General features: G+C 37.6%; 2 protein-coding genes and 1 long non-coding RNA gene across 3 annotated transcripts in view; 2 read left to right on the top strand and 1 right to left on the bottom strand.

The window, feature by feature from the left end:
* The first annotated feature begins 3,425 nt into the window (after positions 1-3,425).
* On the top strand, positions 3,426-8,677 carry rassf6 (Ras association domain family member 6). Its single transcript, XM_020601206.1, has 11 exons — positions 3,426-3,529; positions 3,789-3,849; positions 4,435-4,513; positions 5,188-5,348; positions 6,292-6,383; positions 6,460-6,659; positions 6,842-6,943; positions 7,204-7,255; positions 7,346-7,464; positions 8,197-8,294; positions 8,581-8,677. The coding sequence occupies exons 2-11, from the start codon at positions 3,791-3,793 to the stop codon at positions 8,654-8,656; spliced, it is 1,038 nt and encodes a 345-aa protein (XP_020456862.1). The 5' UTR covers positions 3,426-3,529; positions 3,789-3,790; the 3' UTR covers positions 8,657-8,677.
* A 22-nt stretch (positions 8,678-8,699) lies between these two features.
* LOC109960828 (L-cystatin) lies at positions 8,700-13,982 on the bottom strand. The gene is made up of 5 exons (XM_020601207.1): positions 13,869-13,982; positions 13,474-13,691; positions 10,803-10,957; positions 10,593-10,694; positions 8,700-10,398 (listed from the first exon to the last, which is right to left on the bottom strand). Exons 2-5 carry the CDS (start codon positions 13,559-13,561, stop codon positions 10,303-10,305), a joined length of 441 nt encoding a protein of 146 aa, XP_020456863.1. The 5' UTR covers positions 13,562-13,691; positions 13,869-13,982; the 3' UTR covers positions 8,700-10,302.
* A 1,883-nt stretch (positions 13,983-15,865) lies between these two features.
* LOC109960706 (uncharacterized) overlaps positions 15,866-18,444 on the top strand; it is an 11,380-nt gene continuing 8,801 nt past the window's right edge. Inside the window, exon 1 of the long non-coding RNA XR_002275040.1 lies at positions 15,866-16,051. This is a non-coding gene — a long non-coding RNA (uncharacterized LOC109960706). The remainder of the gene's footprint in view (positions 16,052-18,444) is intronic.

Consider the following 18,444-nt stretch of genomic DNA (forward strand, 5'->3'; position numbering starts at 1 on the left):
GCAGAGTCATATCTGGTGTCAGTCAGCCCCTCCTTCACAGCACTGTCTCAACGTGTCCTGCAATAATTAACCAGCTGCTACGCACTGTGCTATACAAGTGCACGCCTCTTACCACATGCACTGTACTTTGAACCTACAAATACGCACGCACAAACATGCACGCACACACATAAGGTACGAGCTCTCAAGCATGGAGTGAACCAGCTTCATTTGTTAGGAGACTGAACGACTAGCTAGCCAGGTAGGACTCAGTATATTTTTGATCATTTCTTTTTATACCTCTAGCGTGTTAAAGCGTGCTACTGATCTGAAACTAAAAGGACAGCCACTGTTGTTTTTACTTTAAGCACTGAACAATGTCGGATTGGTATTCTTTATATCATAGAAACAACATAAACAAGGTACCTAGCAACTTCTGCTTTCTTTGTCAGCTACATGAGTATCAGTGTCACAACATGCAGCTGAAGTTGCTCAGGGTTTGAAATCAATAAATTGAAATCAGTAGAATAATAGAGTCTGTAATTATGAGTCTATAAAAAACAAACAGAAAGGCAGAATTTCAAAAGGGCACTATAATAAAATTACATAATTAGGTCATATCTGTACATATGCAATAAAGAGCACATGTCAGACAGACAGAAAAGGAGTAAGGGAGAGTGAGAAGAGGCGTGAAATACAGGAAGGCAGGGAAGGGAGAAACTGGGTGTGTCATTGTGTGCCTCAGCTTTTTCCCGCTGGCTACGTTTTTTTCCAGCCCACAACTGACAACACAAAGTTTGTATTCTACATGTAATACCTGGACCCTCTGCTACCATATTTGTGGTCTTGCTGTTTTGATGAATTTTACTGTAGAGTCTCTCTGAATGTTGCATTTTAATCTTACAGGCTTTCAATGGCCGTTATCTTCATCACAATTTTATCCACAGTTCGCCTTCTTTTGATCCTCTACATTTAGAACCACAGGTGGTAAATATTCGAGAACGGCAAAGCTGTCTCTTATAGTTTTCATCCAACAAACAAATTGGTTCTCTGCTAAGACTCACATCATGACCAAGACCTTTGGTCTTATTCATCACTGCACAGTTTTAACTATTGATTATTTTTCACTTTGATTTGTTTTCCCACTAGTTATCACTGTCACAAGAAAACTTTAAACTTATGTGACAATGTTTCACTTTAAATGAAGATTCTGCTGTGGCAAGTGGAACATGAGTGAAGTCATTCTTACTGTACTGTGATGTTCTTTGGTTGCTGATACTCTTGCTTTGTGGGATCCTCTGGCCTTCAGGCTGAGAACAACCTGCCTTTAACTTAAGGCTCGGTTTGGGAATGTTTCTCTGTGTAATAAAAATCACCTGCCAAATTTGGCCAAGGTTACCAGTAAGATTATACAGTACAAGTGTAACAATTGTCAATGGCAGCAATATATGACATGCAAGGTTTGAACAAAGCTCAATGTATCTTGTATAGCCACGATCACCCCTTGCTGAACAAATTTGTCCTGTTGTCCATGGGAAAGAGAAACAGCATCCCTAGGATAAGGTATAACAGGTACAGATTTTTCATTGTTTCGAGGGCAGTAGAGGCCCTCAGAAAGTAATATTTTGTCCTAAGAATATAGATGATTTCTTATAGTGAATGATTATATTGATAGATTGTATGAGTGCAGGACAAGAAACAGATGGTTTCTGGTAGTCTACAATATCCCCATAATATTTAACACTGTTTTGTCAATGGTTTTTTGTCTGTTTTTATTGTTTATATTGCACATTTTATTATATTTGTTAATGCTGCTGCAAATCAAATTTCTCCATGTAGGATAACAATGATTGATTGATTGACTGACTGATTGATTAGGCTGCGACCAGGCAATTCACACTGTGAAACTGACTAGTGACTTTGCACTGTCGACCATTTATCAGATGTTCTCCTTTGCTCATGAAATGGTAGCTCCCTGGGCACAGATGTGTAAAAGGCACCCACCCCTGCTACAATTGAGCGCCAGACCAAAAGTGATCCAAAATTATTACAAACAACAAAGCAGAGGCCATTTATTTTTTCCCTGTTTGTAGGGATTTTGTGTCTTCTTTATTCATTTTGTGCATTTGTTAGTATTCAGTCTGAAAGTCTGTGTAGTGTTTTTGTGCCCCTTTGTATTTGCTTTAGGTCTTTGTTTTCATTTTGTGTCTTGGCAATTGATCTTTGTTGTCTTTTGTGCATTTCTGTAGTCGTTTTTTGTTTATTTGTGGTTATGTTTTCTTTCCAAGTCATTTGACTGACTTCCCAACAATACCAACATTAAATGTTAACAGTCACTTCAAACAGAGGCTTTGTCCCACAGGTCCCTTAAATTGTTGGGCCTTTGAGCTTGTGCCTCAGTAATCCATCTATGCCATTTGTACTGGCTTTGCTTTGACTTTTGAGCTGCCTGTGGTTTATAAATCACCCACATTCACATGTATACACACACACACACACACACACACAAGTGTGATGTATTTGCTTCAGGGGACCTTAAAGTCTACATGTTGAGGTTTGAAAAACACACAGTGAAGGGCTCACATCAGTTCAAGTTTGACAAGACAAGAGACGTGAATCCTCATGCCCATGGTGTGCCAAACACAGCACATGAATATCCATATTTATTTTTAAATGAGTAGCCTTTTGTACACTGTATCTGCACCTCTCCAGCAATACTCCTTGCATATGTCACTGTGTACAACCAGGATTTGCAAACACAAGTGAGCAGCTTCAAAGCAATAGTTTGCAAATGAGTTTTGTGGTTTGGTGTATACTGCTGCAGTTCAGGTGCACCCCAGTATCTGTTGGACAGTACACGTGGAATATAGTATAGATCAAAACAGCCTTAGTTTTAGATTAAGTTCAGATGTGGGATTTCCTACATTTTTCTATAAACACTGCTTGGAAAGTTACATGCTGTATCTTTAAATTTTGCTGCTGCTGGTGTTAAATTCTGCACAAGAGTGAACTGTCAGTCAGAACGAGGTGTGGTGGGGCTGCTGGGATGACAGCTGCTGAATACCTGAGATATTTCTTACAAGCAAACAGGATGGGGCAGAGATAGATTGAAAGAGCGAAAGAAAGGGCCAAATAAGACAGGCTGGTGCTTTCAGATTGTTGTGTTATCCATGGCAGACGAACAGAAGAAAAGCAACAAAAAAAAAAGAAAAGCGGGTTAAAAAAAGAGAGAGAAGCCACATGGATATTCCAAGAGTGTCTGTTCATAGGCACAGGGTTCAGTGTTTATGACCAGAACATAAACAACAGTTGGGTCTACACTGTCATCACTGGTTACTGGGTGGAGTACTGTTATTAAATCTCTTGGAGGCAAGCATGAAAGAAGAAAGTGAAAGAGTAAGGGCATGCTAGAGAAAGAAAGAGAAATAAAAATAGCAGAAAATTCAGTGAGCGAGACTGAAAGGAGATATTTAAAGCACAGAAGGAAGAAAGAGACAGAGACAAAGATACAGAGTCAAGCAGAGAGCTCTGCTTTGTCATGTTAGAGAAGGTAAGACTCTAATTTCATTGTTTATTGTTGGAAAAACTGACGTCGTGTTGATTGTTCAAGTTCATTTCATTTCCAGTGGCATTCTTTTCTTGTAGTTGACGTAATGCTAATCCGGTGTCTATCTAGAGGCATGTACAATAATAACATGTGAATGCTGCAGAACAAGTCAGCAGCCTGATACTGTGGTCTGAGGCTCATTACTTTCGCATGATTACAGTATATCTGCTTTATTAATTTGGTTTTCTGTTTGCGGTAGCAGAGATGACTGAAGCAGCTCTGAGCCCAGTGATCCAGACAGGAGACGGGAGGAAACTGTCCCGGTGGGTCATTTCATATGCGTTTAAGAGTTTGTGCCTTTTGCTTAAAAGTACTCATGATACAGTCAATATTAATTGTGGAACAAAAGTTTCAAAATACTCCATTATATATTAATGTCCTTCATTCAAAATCAAAAGTAAAAGTATTTGCTCAGCAGAAAAATTGCCCCAGGGGCTGACAAACTGACAAACTGTATTACTGGTAGAGCTAGTTCAGACTACTTTATAAGGGGTTTAGTCCCGCAATAGTCATTGTAAAATATTGGACAATTTTACCTTGATGGGACCATAAATGTTATGTAATTTTCGAGGTTTAATCTTCAGTGTTGTACAGTATTTTATAAGCTTCTGTTTTATGTAAATTATTAAGCTCAGTGAGAAGCAAATAGCTGCATGTTTATATGCCTTGTTTTCCACTGAAGCTGTCCCAAACTGGTTATTTCTCTTGCAGAAAAACATAAGCTACATTTTGTTACTTTAACTGAGCTCTTGTAATTACAAATTAGCTATACCCATGTGGGGTGTTGCTCTGTGCTGTGTAATGCTGTGCAGCATCTTAGTCATTCATTGCTGTTGTGTTCATTCTAGAACAGCATTTCTTTCATTGATGAATACCTACAACTGCTTCCTAAAGGATCAGACCCAGCTGCACCTCAGTTATTCTGTGGTATTTATATTTATCTTTTTAATAATACTTCAAGTGTTTCTTTTTATTTATTTGTGTTGCTATAATTTTAGATATTTGTCATAATTTTGCAGCAAATTATATCTATGTAACTGGCATTACAGTAGTAACTCAACAGGCCTTTATCCTAGTATATTCTGAAAATGTACTTGGATGGACTTATACAGTACTTCCATCTATGGCATCATATTATTTGTTATTACACAATGAGATGAAACCCTCCTGGTATTCTTATGGGACTGTTGTAGCCGGTACTTTTTACCATACTGACTCTGAGAGACGAGACAGTCCAAGTAACTACAAAACAGTGCTGATTTATTCCATGAACACAGGTAAAAATTAACATTACACGCTCAGACATCTTGCACCTCCACCTTGCACGCAGGCAGATGTAAGATGAAAGACCCTGAACCCACCAGGCCTATACATTATATCCCCTTCATCAACTTTTCTCTCTAGTTATCCTTGACCAGATGTACCCTGTAGAAACTCATAAGCATGACTAAGCATTTAACAGTCTAACTAGACATCCCATCTCCACTAAACATTTCTAATACATAAAGTACCTATCCAATTTCTATCTGACTAAAAATACCTAACAGGGACCTACAGTATATCTGTACTGTAAGTATCAAGTGTGTCTGTCTCTGTAACAGGGGGTGGATGGAGAGGTGGCAGTGGAAGGCTTCCTGAATATCTCCTGGGGAGTACAGAGACTTATCAGGCTGAAAATACAAGATGACAGACAAATGCTTCCCTTCATTCCCCAGAGCTCACCTGACCCCACCAGTCCTGTCAGCCCAATAGGAAACAAGAGGTTGAGGTTCAGCTTTTTGAGTAATACAACAAAATCTCAACACAGAGCAAAATGTGAAGAATGTTGGATTCTTGGCACTTATAGTCTCACATGTTTCTGGTTTTATCATTTCACCATTTACTGTCAGCCAATCCTGAGTACTGAATGAAAGGTGTAAGAAATAGAGGGACCTGAGTAACAAATACCTCTGAAGTATTAATCTTTTCTCTTAGTGTTAACTGGGCACTATTTTGTGATAAACCATATTTAGATTTTGTGAGATTTCTTCTATTTCTTGTCGATGGAGCTGTCACTACATGACACTACATGACACTGTCTGTGGTTTATATATGAAATATGCCATATACCACTACTGGTGCTGAAATTTTAAATGCATCTTTGCATCTGTTTTTTATATAGTTTTAATGTGTTTGTATGTATTTTTCTTGTAAACTGAACTACTGGCATTAAGTGCAAGCTACAGATGGTGTTTGAGTAACCAATTTATTTTTGGGTGCAGGTCAGATCAGCAGTTTTCATTGTCCCAGGTGCAGATAATGTGCTCGAAAGATTGCAATGGCTTTTGTATTTGTTAACTTTACAGGCTATTATTATTCATGTTCCTACTCACGCAGAACTCAGATATAAGCTTCAGGATTTATGAGAGCGACATAATTTGTAAAGAAAAGTTAACACCTCAGAGGAATCATACTGCTATTTGAATGGCCTTTAACTGAGTATCTTCATGTTTCCGCTGCAACTTATAGTTTCAAGTGCATTTCTTTTTCATGCAATATACAGTACTATGAGCTTTGAAGTAGCCTTATACATGCACTTCTATTAGAAATGAATATGAAGCTTGCATATAACTGAGGAAAATAACATGGAGAGATTAGTATGTACAATAAAAACTGTTTAATGTTAATTCACACATGTTGAGACAATTTCCTTACTGCCTCTGCAGGGGAATGACACGATGGGGAGAATATGTTGACCTTCACCAGATACTAGATGAAATGCTTGAGACAGCACAGGACACAGAAGTCAATAATCCAGGTTGTTTTTATTTTTCCTACTATTGTTCCATGATGTCATTACATTTCCATGATGACTGTTTCTGCACACTCCAAAGGCCCAGCTGTTTATGAGACCACCACACTGCGTCCTGTGAGGCAGAAGAGCCTGGAGCTGCAGGCCGAGTCAAACCTGTTTCGCTGTATGAGCGACGCCTCATTGATCAAGAGGAGGAGGGAAAGGGGCAAATCGGTGGCACAAAGAGAAAAAGAAAGGCAACATCGCTTTTCTATCAATGGACACTTTTACAACTATAAGGTAGGCTTCTGCTCAGCACCTTCCCACATATTATCTTTTATCCTCACCTCTCCTTTATTATTCTCTCCCTGTCAGGCATTAAACCGTCCCTACTTTTCCATATACAGTGATCCATACATCTCTCTTTTTGCCCCTCATATAATCTGTATTGTAGTTTACCAGTCTCATATTGTTTTCTGCAGACCTCTATCTTCACTCCGTCCTTTGGTACTCCAACTAAAGTACGTATCTCCAGCAAGATGACCACAAACGAGGTCATTGAACAGCTACTACACAAATTCAAGGTTTGTAGACATTCTTTAATCTGTAGGAGAATTCACAGTGATGAATACAAAGGCTCAAGTATCATTCACAGTGACAAAATAATTTTACTCAAAAATCACTGTATGACACATTGCATCTATTTAGGTCGACTTTAAATTGACTCTTATAAACTTTCTCATAACCTGACATCCACAGGGTTGAACCCTGTTTGTGAAGTGTAATGATCACACACTATACTGAGGTTTTACAATAGATGTTTCCTGTATATTCATCACCACAGATAGAAAACGATCCCCAGGAGTTTGCGCTGTACTGTGTTCACCAGAGTGGAGGTATGGTTTTCCTGTGTCCAGAGTTACACAGAAAATAAAAGGTAACATGAGACAACAAGTTGCAACACAATGTGCATGTGTTTTATCCAGAAAAGAGGAAGCTGAGTAACAAAGACAGGCCCCTATGGGAGCGCATACTGCAGGGGCCCTCTGATGACATCATGAAGATCTTTCTAATGGATGCAGATGAAGAGGAAGTCAGCAATGATGTGAGCGCACTAGTGCCACTCACAAGGGGTTAACATTTAAAAAAAAAGAACCATGACAGTTTCATAAAAATACATATGTAGTTAAAGACAATGACTTCCAACAGGTTGATGCAGCTTCATTTAAGTTTATAGAAGAATTCTTTGTGTAAAATATTGGTGTCAGTCCCTCAGAATCAAACACCAGTTCATTTGCTCTTGTGTCATTGATGTTACAGTCATATCTGTAACATATCTATAAAAGCAGAAAAATAAAAGTCCATCTCTAATTTTGTGGCCATGAAAATGTCAAGTAGTTTCACATACATACAGTAATTACAGAGACTTCTACTTGAAAAACCTATGCTTCTTGATAGATCTAGACTGAAGATGAAGGCCTGTTTTACCTGTAATTAAGCACGAGCGATATAAAACTAACAGTATGTAAGCCCTTAAAGTGTAAAATTATATATAGTGTCAAGGAATATATTAAAAGCAGCAAACAAACCAACTTGATAGTTATACTGTATGTTTCTCTATTTTTGTTTACATATGCAATAGAGACATATTTACATTTTTATTATGCAAAATCAGTTTACAAATAATATATTTATAATACAGTGTTGGAGCAGAGATACTTTTTCTGCCTGCTATTTTGGACAAGTGTTATCTGTTTCTTAATTCCCAAGAATCTGTTCCACAATATATATTAACCTGTTAAAATTTTTAATACGTTTTGTGTCTTCTTTCTATCAGGTAGCCCAGTATCTAAACTTGGAGCTTCCGTTCCTGGAGCATATTCTACTGAAACTCAGAGAGGAGGAGAAAAGAGAGATACAGAATGTCATGAACAAGTACGTACAGCATATGATTTTATTCCCTTAAATGTTTAAATGATGGCAGTAGTTTCACATTTTAAAGAAGTGACATCTACAGAGAAATGTTAAAGTGTATAAAACAGCTCACTGCCTTCTTTTTCATAAATTCATTTTTATACTTGCTTGTCTAACATGTACATGGACTAGTTTCATTTTCAAGTGTGTGTAGTAACACTTCCAGACCAGTGGATGGCACCAATAATTCAGATTAACCTTTTGTTTCACCGCTGGTTCATGGTCTCTGTGTCTGTTTTTCTGTCAGGTACCACCACCAACATAGACTCTTATCCCATATACTGAAATGTAAGATATCACCTCACATTGAGACCAGTGTCTGACGACTACTGATCTGAATCACTGACACAAGACCAGTCAGTCAGCGCCACTTAAAGGATAAAAGATCAGTGGTAAGGAGCCTTGGAGAACTCTGCACAACATCTTTAACAAAAAAAAAAAACTAACAGCATACATTAACAAGTCTTACATTAAAAATTCAATTCTTCAGTTTTTTATATTTAGTTTGAAACTGTAAAATAAGTGAAAGATAAACTGTTATGATGCTTTTGTAAATATTTGTAAAGGTGCATTATGTGTTGATGAATAAATATAAGCTGCAGGACCAGAAGGGTCACGTCTGTGTTGTGCTTTCTGTCCGTGGAGGCTGGAGTGTGTTGCTGGAATTTTGATGTAAGATGCTATCGATTATGACTATGGCATTTATTTTATTTAAATTGTTTGGAGTGTGATGTCACAGAGTCACCTTGACTCATACAATTTTTACTCTGTTTACTTCAAGGGTCATGTGAAAATAAGTCTTTGTTAAAGGGGAACTTCACTGATTTTACACATTAAATACCAGGAGTATAAAAGACTATATTTCAGGATTTGTTGCATATTTAGTATTGATATTAGGCAATGTATGTAATTTTACCTATACTGTTTGCAAAGGAAGCTGATTTGAATCATATTCATATTTATTTATTTATCACATTGATTGTAAATGTGTCAAATTTTATCAAACAGATTCATTTTCATCTGTAGTCCCTGGGAAGTTGATGTTAAAATACACAAAAACAACATCATAACTAAACTAAAAAGTTTAACTATTGGTCTTTATCAACTTATTTTGATCCAAAGATGCCAAATTGTCCGACTGGACTTTGGAAAAATAACATCTAAAGTTATTCCAATGACATCTTGACTACTCCCCCAGAGCAGCCATAAAAACATTGACTCTGCTTACATGTGGAAAACAGCCACGTCATCCCAGTCATGTCAGTCCCAATGGCACAGTGTGGAGCAGTGCTGCTTGGGCAGTTTAGTGGCAAAGACTAAACTCACTTGCCAGCCCACGAGAAAGTCTTGTATTTCCCAGCACCAAGTTTAATTTTCCTCTGACAGGATGAATGACTAAATGAGAATAAATTGGTTGTTTCATTGAAGGACAGTTTCCATGTGATGTTGACCAGGAGCTGAAACCACCAGACTATGGTGTTTAGAAGAGAAAGCATAGGACTTATTATAGAGGATTTAAAGATTTTAATTTTGAGAATATGTTTGTGCTTCAAAGGACTCAGTGAGTCATTTCTGATCATTGCTTTTACACTATTTACAAAGAGTGTGTATCTAGCCACAGGGGGTTTTCACGCCAGTGACTTCTGTGCCAGTCCCAAGCTTGTCTAAATAGAGAGGGTTACGTCAGGAAGGGCATCCGGCGTAAAAATGCTGTAGCATTCTTTATTGTGATTAGTTAGTTAATGCTAACATCTCTTAAGTTAGCTAAAGTCAGGTTTTTAAAAATTTTAAGCAATGGTGTCAAGCACTGTCTTTGAACAGATGGTGTATAAAGCTATAAAATAATAAAAATGACATTAAATAAATGAGTGAAAAACATAACGTGTACAATACACCACAGCTCCAAGCCATACAAATGATCTCCACACCAGCACAACAACAACAATACAAAAAAGTCAACCTTAAGGAGTTAAACTTTCTCCTCAAATTTCCAGCACTTTTGTGTGTCCAGGTGATGAGTTTGGTTGCGGAGCTCTAGAGCCACCTTAAACTGGCACTTCAGATTCTGTGGATTGGGAAACAACAATAATTGTTACATAGGAACTGGGAAATCTCAAATATCTCAACATAAAAGGTAATGGGGTCATTGTCATGAGAAATGGAGCTAATGCTGGAGATTGAAAACAATGTGTTAAAAATGCTGCTGAGTTAAATATAGGTTTATAAGCACATACAAATACACACACAAAACAAATTTACCCTTTTCCCAAGACTGCAGCTTTTCAAATCATGGTTTTCAGACTTGAGACACTTGGTTTTACCCAGGACTGCATCAATCTTATAGTTGATCACGTTGGTCACCTGTGGAGTTGATCAGACATAGGATTAAAAGTTGTAAGTTAGCATTACAATTAGTGGTGGTGAAATGGTGCATTGGATTGGAATTTGTTTCTGAAGGGTGGATCTAACCTGATTGTGAGCAGCAGTGATGTTAAGCAGTTTGAACAATCTCTTGCTCTTGCACTTATTGTTGAACATTGTCACGGCATATTGAGCTGCTTCCTGAACGTCAGCTGAATCTGGATTCATCTCATTCCAGCCACCCAAGAGAGGAAGTCTCTCCTCTAGGAGGAAATTAAACACATATAATTGCATGAGAGCTATCTGTATGATGGCTATAAATAAGTAACATACTGTATACTGTATTCTCTAAAGTGGCACAGCACACATTCATACACAGGCAGTGCTGATATACTGTATATTAATGAATTTGTGCAATTAGAAGCACACCCATACACAAATCATACACTGACTCCAGATGCACATCAGATGCACACAAGTAGTCAGCAGTTAAGTGTTATGATTTTGTGCTTTTGCTTTAGAGGTTTTTATGCTCCTTCATTCTGAATATGTGCTGTTTCAGGCCAGAATATCAGTGAGTACCTTGAAGCTCCGAGACCACTGAACCCCGGATTCAGCTAATTTTACACTGCCAAACCATCCTTACTCCTCTGCCAAAACAAGCCTCATCAGGCTAAGGATATAAAGCAGATTTTCTCAAGGAAATAAAAGCCAGTTTTAAAGATAATATTTGTACTGTAGCTTTTGTAGCTTGGGTGGCTGAATAACTCAAATTGATAGTGGTTTTGTTTTTATACCAAAACAGTTTGTGAGCTGCATGGTTCTGGGGAACTGCAAAGTCATTCTGTCAGTCCTACATACAGCCAGTTGAATGGTCTACCTTTTACCAGACTGAAATACCTTAACTCTTGAATGGATTGCTGTGAAATTTTGTACAGACATTCATGTTCCCCAGAGGATGGAGCCTACTGACCATGGTCAGCCCAAAAAATTTCCTTTAAGGCTACCATGAATATTGAACACACATTGCCTCTCTCAGGATGAATATTTATTCTTTTTATTTTGTAATGGCATCAGTTCAAACATTTAATTTCTTAAATGTTTTGTTTAAATCCATTTAAAATAAATGACATTTTCATCAGTCTCAACTGTGCTTCACATTTAGTGCTAATTAACAAATTCTAGTATACTAAACTAAGATGGTGAACATTATACCCAAAAACGATATGTAAATGGAAAGATCAACAGAATTATGAAATGGAAAAAAAAAGTAAATTAGGTTTGTCAAAATTTAGTGACACACCTTTGGGGTGTATATTGTACAGTTATCTCTAGACTTTTCAAATGATTTAAGTTCAACCAAAATATGTACTGTCAAACCAAATTTGGACCTTCAGTATGTGAAATATGACAAAGAAACCACTGAGACTGTGAATCTTTTAGTTGCTGTTGCACTTTTTAATAAACAAACAATAAACATGCATTGTTTATTCTATTGAGCATTAACATTATGTTCTATAAACCAACCAGAATGTTTCTCCTTTCAGCAAAACTGTTCCACTAACAGAAGCCACTGCTGTTGGGCAACTTTATTAAATGGGTTCTGAATGATCCTGATGGATTATTTTTCGCTCCCACACACTCCAAAAACAATTCCACTCTGCCAACAACGCCCTCTCTGCCTGCTAGCTACGCCAAATTTTCTGACTCACTGTATCCAACCAGACTTAAATGTGAAGTCACCATCTACGATAAAAAAACACACAACTTATTGTAGATTGTGTCACACAGACACAGCCTTTCAGAGAGAAGTTTAAATATCCTCATTTTTTTATTGTTTAAAACAATATAAAGTTGAATCATTGAATTAACTTTATTACTGCAAACTACAACAAAATACTACAAACTTACATGACATCACAAAGTAAATATTTCCCAGATGGTTTTGTTGGATGCTGATTGTGAAGTTATTACTGCACCTGAAATATTCAGTGTTCATGATGAGTGCTGCCATTTTGTGAACCCAGTCTTTTACCACCAGATAGATCTAATACTTAGCAGCATGTTGGTCCCAGTCATTCCAAGTGACCAGTCTACAGATCTGTCATCCCTGTTGGTTCCTGTATTTCACTAGTTCAGTCGTATGTGTAGTTACTCCTTTGGTTATCATAGACTCACCTGTTATCCATGCATTTCATGAGTTCTTGAGATCTTGATCTAATCTGCAAATTCTGTCTGGTCTGCATCTGTTTTCTCATTTCACTTTTCATGACAGTAAGCACTTCTCTGAACTTTATTTTTTAAGGACTGGCCCCACAACAGCATTATATAATAAGCACAAAACAGTTAAATTATACCAAGATAAGATGATAAAATGGTATTGTTCTTATAGCATTTTATCTTTAAACAAGGTTGCTCATATAAGTTATAATCAGAAGAATATAGGTTTGAATCATCAGTTCAGTCTATAAAAGGTTGATATGAAGAGTTGTGAAGCTTTATTCTTTCAGTGTTCAAAACTGATTTAGAAATACATCTTAAAATATCTAATACATTTTATGTGCCGTCTCATTAAATTAAACATGTATCGATACTCTGTTTGTAGCTTTTGTGTTGAGTCTGTTTTTTGTTGTTTCATGTAAAGACATTTAAAGGATTTTATCATTTTTTGAAATTAATATCAAGTCACACAGTCTGTTCTTTTTCTGTCTTATAATCTGTCTTGCTTGCCTTTCCATATAACTAGAGGCTCATATTTCTTGTCCATATTGCTACTTACTTTTTATGATGACTTCCTCCACAGGCTGGTCGCCCATGCACAAATGGACAACTGAAAGACATAACAGCAGTAACAGCTGGAGAGACATCTTTACTTGCTGACAGCCACCAAATTGTACTTTGCTCTTCTCAGGGGAAAGACTGGTGGAAGAAGAATCTCCAGAGAGAGATGTCAGATTAACTTGTGCTGAGCCAAATGCCAATCAACTTGCAGACGTCCTGTACCATCAGGTCCACAGAGACAAGAAAACAAACAAGGAGAGACACTGAAGAAAGTTGTTGAAAACTTAAAATAGTTGTCTGAATGTACAAAAATGACAGTTATAGATAGAGCTACCAAGAGAAAAACAACATCATAGCTATCCGCCTTGCTGATATTTAAAAGCAGGACCTCACCTAATGAAAGCTGCAATGACAGTGAGCCAAATGAAGGGCAATACTGTGAGTGAGAAAAAGAGAAAGAGGCAGGGAGTGACTGGGTGTTGTTAGCATTTCATCTCTGGTATGTTTAACAAACCAGTGAAGACCACACCCACACACTCACTGGCAATGACGCAATTGAACAACCATCCCACAGCTTTGGTTGGAGTCTATGACTGAGAGTGTGTGTGAGAGAGAAAGGCTGAGTAGGCAGGAGAGGTGGTGTGGATGGGTGTCAGATGTGTGCTATTTTGTGCTAGCTAGTGTTCCTGTGCTCTTTGTGTGCTTTCATTCATGTGTGTTAAGTGGGTGTGTAGCCTGCCAGTGTTTATTTTTTTGTGGATGTGTACATGTAGCCTACATTTTCTCGGTTTCTGTGAGGGCACTTTTTTGGAGCAAGCAGCATCTATTGCCAGGCAGTGAGTCACACTACCAACTAAAGTACACAGCAGAACCACAATAATCCATCTCCAGTGTGCATCAACATCCTGTCCAGAGCATTTGTTATCATGTTATAAAGCCTTAAACTGTTCTAGTAGCACAAACACAAATGCAAAAACAAGTGGAACTGAGTACAATTGATGAACTGGGTGTTCTCAGAGTTGGCCTTGCAGGATATGGTTCTTATTACCATTGCTAACTCTGAGAGACGAGACAGTCAAAGTAACTTCAAAACAGTGCTGATTTATTCAAAGGATCACAGGTAAAATTAACATTACACGCTCAGGTATCTTGCAGCTCGATCCTGCACGCAGGAAGATGTAAGATGAAAGACCCTGAACCCACCAGGCCTATACATTATATCCCCTCGGTTGGGCTAGCCCCATACTACACAGAAACGTCAACCGAGACGTCTCTGTTGCCAGCTTTGCAGCTGGCCATAGCAGTAGTCAAAACATGAAGCAAATCAATGTGTGTGTCTGTTGATTAAGTGGTGTGTAACTAAAAACATTTTCACGACCTCTAGTACATGTCGTGACTTAAACATAAGAACATATTATGGCTAAGGCTACAGTTATACACGTCATAATAATAATATTAAACACCCTGTCTGCTGACAGTCATCAACTCTTCTCTCTAGTTATCCTTGACCAGATGTACCCTGTAGAAACTCACCATCATAAAGGTGCGGCTGATTGACTAGGGCGCAGAAGAGCTCCACAGCAAGCTGACAGGCACAGTCCTGACATTTTATTATTTAATTTTTTATGGCTAGTGTGTTGGCAAATATTTCTTTATTTGCAGAGCAGTAAACAAAATTATATTTATTGTAGATATGTGTTTTTATGTAAGTCCAATATTTTAGTGTTTAATTTTGGATCTCTACTAAATGCTGTGAAAAATATTTGCCATTTTAGTTGCTATGTGTTGCAGTGTCTTCACCAATTTTTATATACATACACCTCAGATATACATTATACTACCCTCATCTATTTGTGGCTTTTGGTGATCCCTGATTTGTTTATCTTGCGCCACCAGCAGCTTAAAATTTTTACTCATGAAAAATAAAATACAGTTGTAGTCATGTCTGCACGCCTCACTTGATAATGGATTCTCCTCACACGACCAAACTCTGGACCACCATCTCAATGCTGTCTGCTCTGGAGGATGTAGTAATGACACAGCTAATACATTCTATTCTTGGATCAACAATAATGTTTTATAAGCTATATTTTCTAAATTGGAAATTGTCTTAACATGATTTCTCTGAATTTTCCTGATTTTTTTATGTGGTAACACAGGTTAACAGAGCCTTGTGAATAAAAGCCTGTTAATAAAAGCAGTTTTGAATATGAACAAGTAAACGTCAATAAATAAGTTGATATGAATAAATATGTATTTAAAAAATGTAAATGTATTGGGTTCTATTGTAATTTATGTTTTGAAATAGATGATCTGTCATCTAGATTTTTATTTTGACGAGGCACGCTCTGCTTGAGCCATGTGACTGGTAACAGCCAACGGTATTGCTGTGTTTTTTTTTTTGGTTCAAGACCAGTGAGATACAAGTTCAGTGTGTGTAGAGCTGTAGAGCTAAGAAAAGAAAACGGGTCTGGAAGTTGTCTCAATGCTATTTTTTTACGTCCTGGAAAGGGTATTTTTGTGTTCCAACCTGTCCCTGTTACAAAGACTTTTTGCACATCTCTGAACAGGACTTGGTGAGTGAAGGAAATGCATTTTATTTCTTCTGCAAGTAATATTATTGTGACATGTTATTGTTTTCATGGAAGTGGAAAGTTAAGATGGGGAATTTACGTTCTATGTTAAAATTGTGAATTATTACGGTGCATTTTGAGCCTAATTAAGGTACTTGCACAGTCAATGTCCTGACATGTGTTTCCGCCGCCATTACGGTGACGACGCCCTCTCAGTGAGCACCAATTAAGACCGGAAATGGTCTTTTAACTTTTAAGTTACCCAGAGTTTTATTTTGAGTATTTATGCTGGTTTTATGTTGTTTATGGTAGGCCATTAAGATTGGGTCGAAGAAATCTGAGCTAGAACTAGAGTTCAATGACACGTGTGTGAACCAAGATGGAGAGCCTCTCACGGACCTTGTGAATTGTGCATAAGCCAGAAGCAAACCGCTCTCTGCTGGACATTGCATGGGATTTCATCTGAATTGGTAGGATTTACCCACATTTTCTGCAGGACAGCAGTAATAAATTCAGGAATTTCTAATTCAGGACAATTGAAGGGTTAACAAATAGGAACAAAAGGACAATTTAACTGTGGTATAGAGCTGTTCAGTCTTTTGCTGAATTATTTTGAGTTATACATTTTGTACACCCTTTATTTTTGATAAGAATGTAACTGATGTTGTAAATAGGTATTATTTACAATGAAATGTTACTTGTTTGGTTATAAACAGAACAACGAATGGTTAAGACTTACAGGTCAACTTAAACCTTGAATAGAACTAGACTGGGCCCAGAGTTAACTCAAATGGAATCCAGAACAATCTTCAACTAAACATTAACTTAAACACCGGGTTGCAACCTATAGAAATAATAAAGAAAAACTTAGAACTGAAATCCTTAAATCTAAGAAAAGGTTTAAAACAAAAAAGGATTTATTCTTTACCACTTCTGGGAAAGGTTATCATCTTTTTATCTTCCAAGTTGGTACAAGTAACCTTATCCCCTCTTTAATGTTATTGTATGTCAATGTCTTTTTCTGTTTAATTGTAAATACCAAGCCGGCTACTTTTAATTGTATGTCTGGGTCTGTGGTCATTATTTAACTCATTTGCTTTCTCAAAAGCCTAACTGCTCCAGTAGTCGAACCTAGCCCACTTAACTAGTCCAGATAGTAGTTTTTCACCCTGTACACACCCTTGTGAGTGGTACAGAAGTGGCAAGCCAGCCAGGAGCTGTTTTGAGGCTTCTAGCAAGTCCTGAGTTGAACCCTAAAACCTACTTTTGACCCAGACCCTAAAATAGGTCAAGTCCGGAAAAATTGACATTGTCAACACAGAGAACATTAAAATCCCAAACTCAGTTATCAGTGGGCTCACAAACACCAGCCAAAATGAAGATTTAACTGACTTCTTGAACAAGTATGGGCGTATATCAAGAACCCTGAAGAGTGATGATCCACAGTCTCCTCACCACAACAATGCAATTGTGGACTATGAAAGTGGAGCTGCTTTGGCAGCACTTGAACCTTTCCTGATCTACGCTCTTGAAAGTCCACATGGAACCCCTTAACAAATCAGAACCTTGTCAACTGAGTATATGGCAACAGTTACTAAAAATGCCACCTACAGTTTCTTCAATGAACTGCAGAAAATAGCAGAACTGAACAAACACCTCTCTAAATGCAGTCATTTGAAGCAGTTTTGAACAAACACCTCTCTAAATGCAGTCAGTCATTTGAAGCAGTTTTGAACAAACACCTCTCTAAATGCAGTCAGCCAACCAGTGAGACAGAACAAACAGAGTCCAGTTTCCATCAAGAAAATCAGTCACAGTCAAGAAGTGAGTAAAAAAAACACCCTAAATATGTTTAGAGCTACAAATGAACTTTCTTCTGTTGGTGCTTGTTTTTGTCGTGGCTAGGGTGTGATGCTGACTAAATTAATTCAGACAAACCATCCCAATTTAAAGGATCATTTAATATTACAATTATTCTGAATACAGTGATCCCTCACCTATCGCGGGGGTTAGGTTCCAGACACACCCGCGATAGGCGAAAATCCGCGAAGTAGGGCATGAAAATCTACGGTGTTTTTTTTTTCATAATTTTTCCTACTCTTTTTTTATTTTTATAAATTTAAGCTTTTGTAAACCCTCCCAACAATTATAAACCCTCCTAACATAATTATATACCATCCCAACATACTTATATACCCTCCCAACATACTTATACAAGTTACCACCCTCTTCGCTGTCGTATTAACTGTAACACTTGCCGTCTTCCGTATGTTCTTTTCGTCCTTCTTTATGTAGCGAACGCTGGATTCATTGATGCCGTAATGGCATAACTTCGTCCTTCTTTTAACATGTCCAAAAGTTCAACCTTTTCAGCAATGGTTAGCATCTTCCTACGA

This window comes from Monopterus albus, unplaced genomic scaffold (genome assembly GCF_001952655.1).
Source record: "Monopterus albus unplaced genomic scaffold, M_albus_1.0 scaffold50.1, whole genome shotgun sequence".
NCBI classification, from domain to species: domain Eukaryota; kingdom Metazoa; phylum Chordata; class Actinopteri; order Synbranchiformes; family Synbranchidae; genus Monopterus; species Monopterus albus.

Bases quoted from the DNA above. Each gene is read 5' to 3' on its own strand.
- rassf6 (XM_020601206.1), top strand. From the start codon at position 3,791: ATGACTGAAGCAGCTCTGAGCCCAGTGATCCAGACAGGAGACGGGAGG. The intron at 6,944-7,203 runs GTTTGTAGACAT...TCATCACCACAG, and splicing joins AGCTACTACACAAATTCAAG to ATAGAAAACGATCCCCAGGA. The intron at 7,465-8,196 runs GTGAGCGCACTA...TCTTTCTATCAG, and splicing joins AAGAGGAAGTCAGCAATGAT to GTAGCCCAGTATCTAAACTT.
- LOC109960828 (XM_020601207.1), bottom strand. From the start codon at position 13,561: ATGTCTCTCCAGCTGTTACTGCTGTTATGTCTTTCAGTTGTCCATTTG. The intron at 10,695-10,802 runs GTTAGATCCACC...TCAACTCCACAG, and splicing joins TCACTGCTGCTCACAATCAG to GTGACCAACGTGATCAACTA. The intron at 10,399-10,592 runs GTAAATTTGTTT...CCCAATCCACAG, and splicing joins GCTGCAGTCTTGGGAAAAGG to AATCTGAAGTGCCAGTTTAA.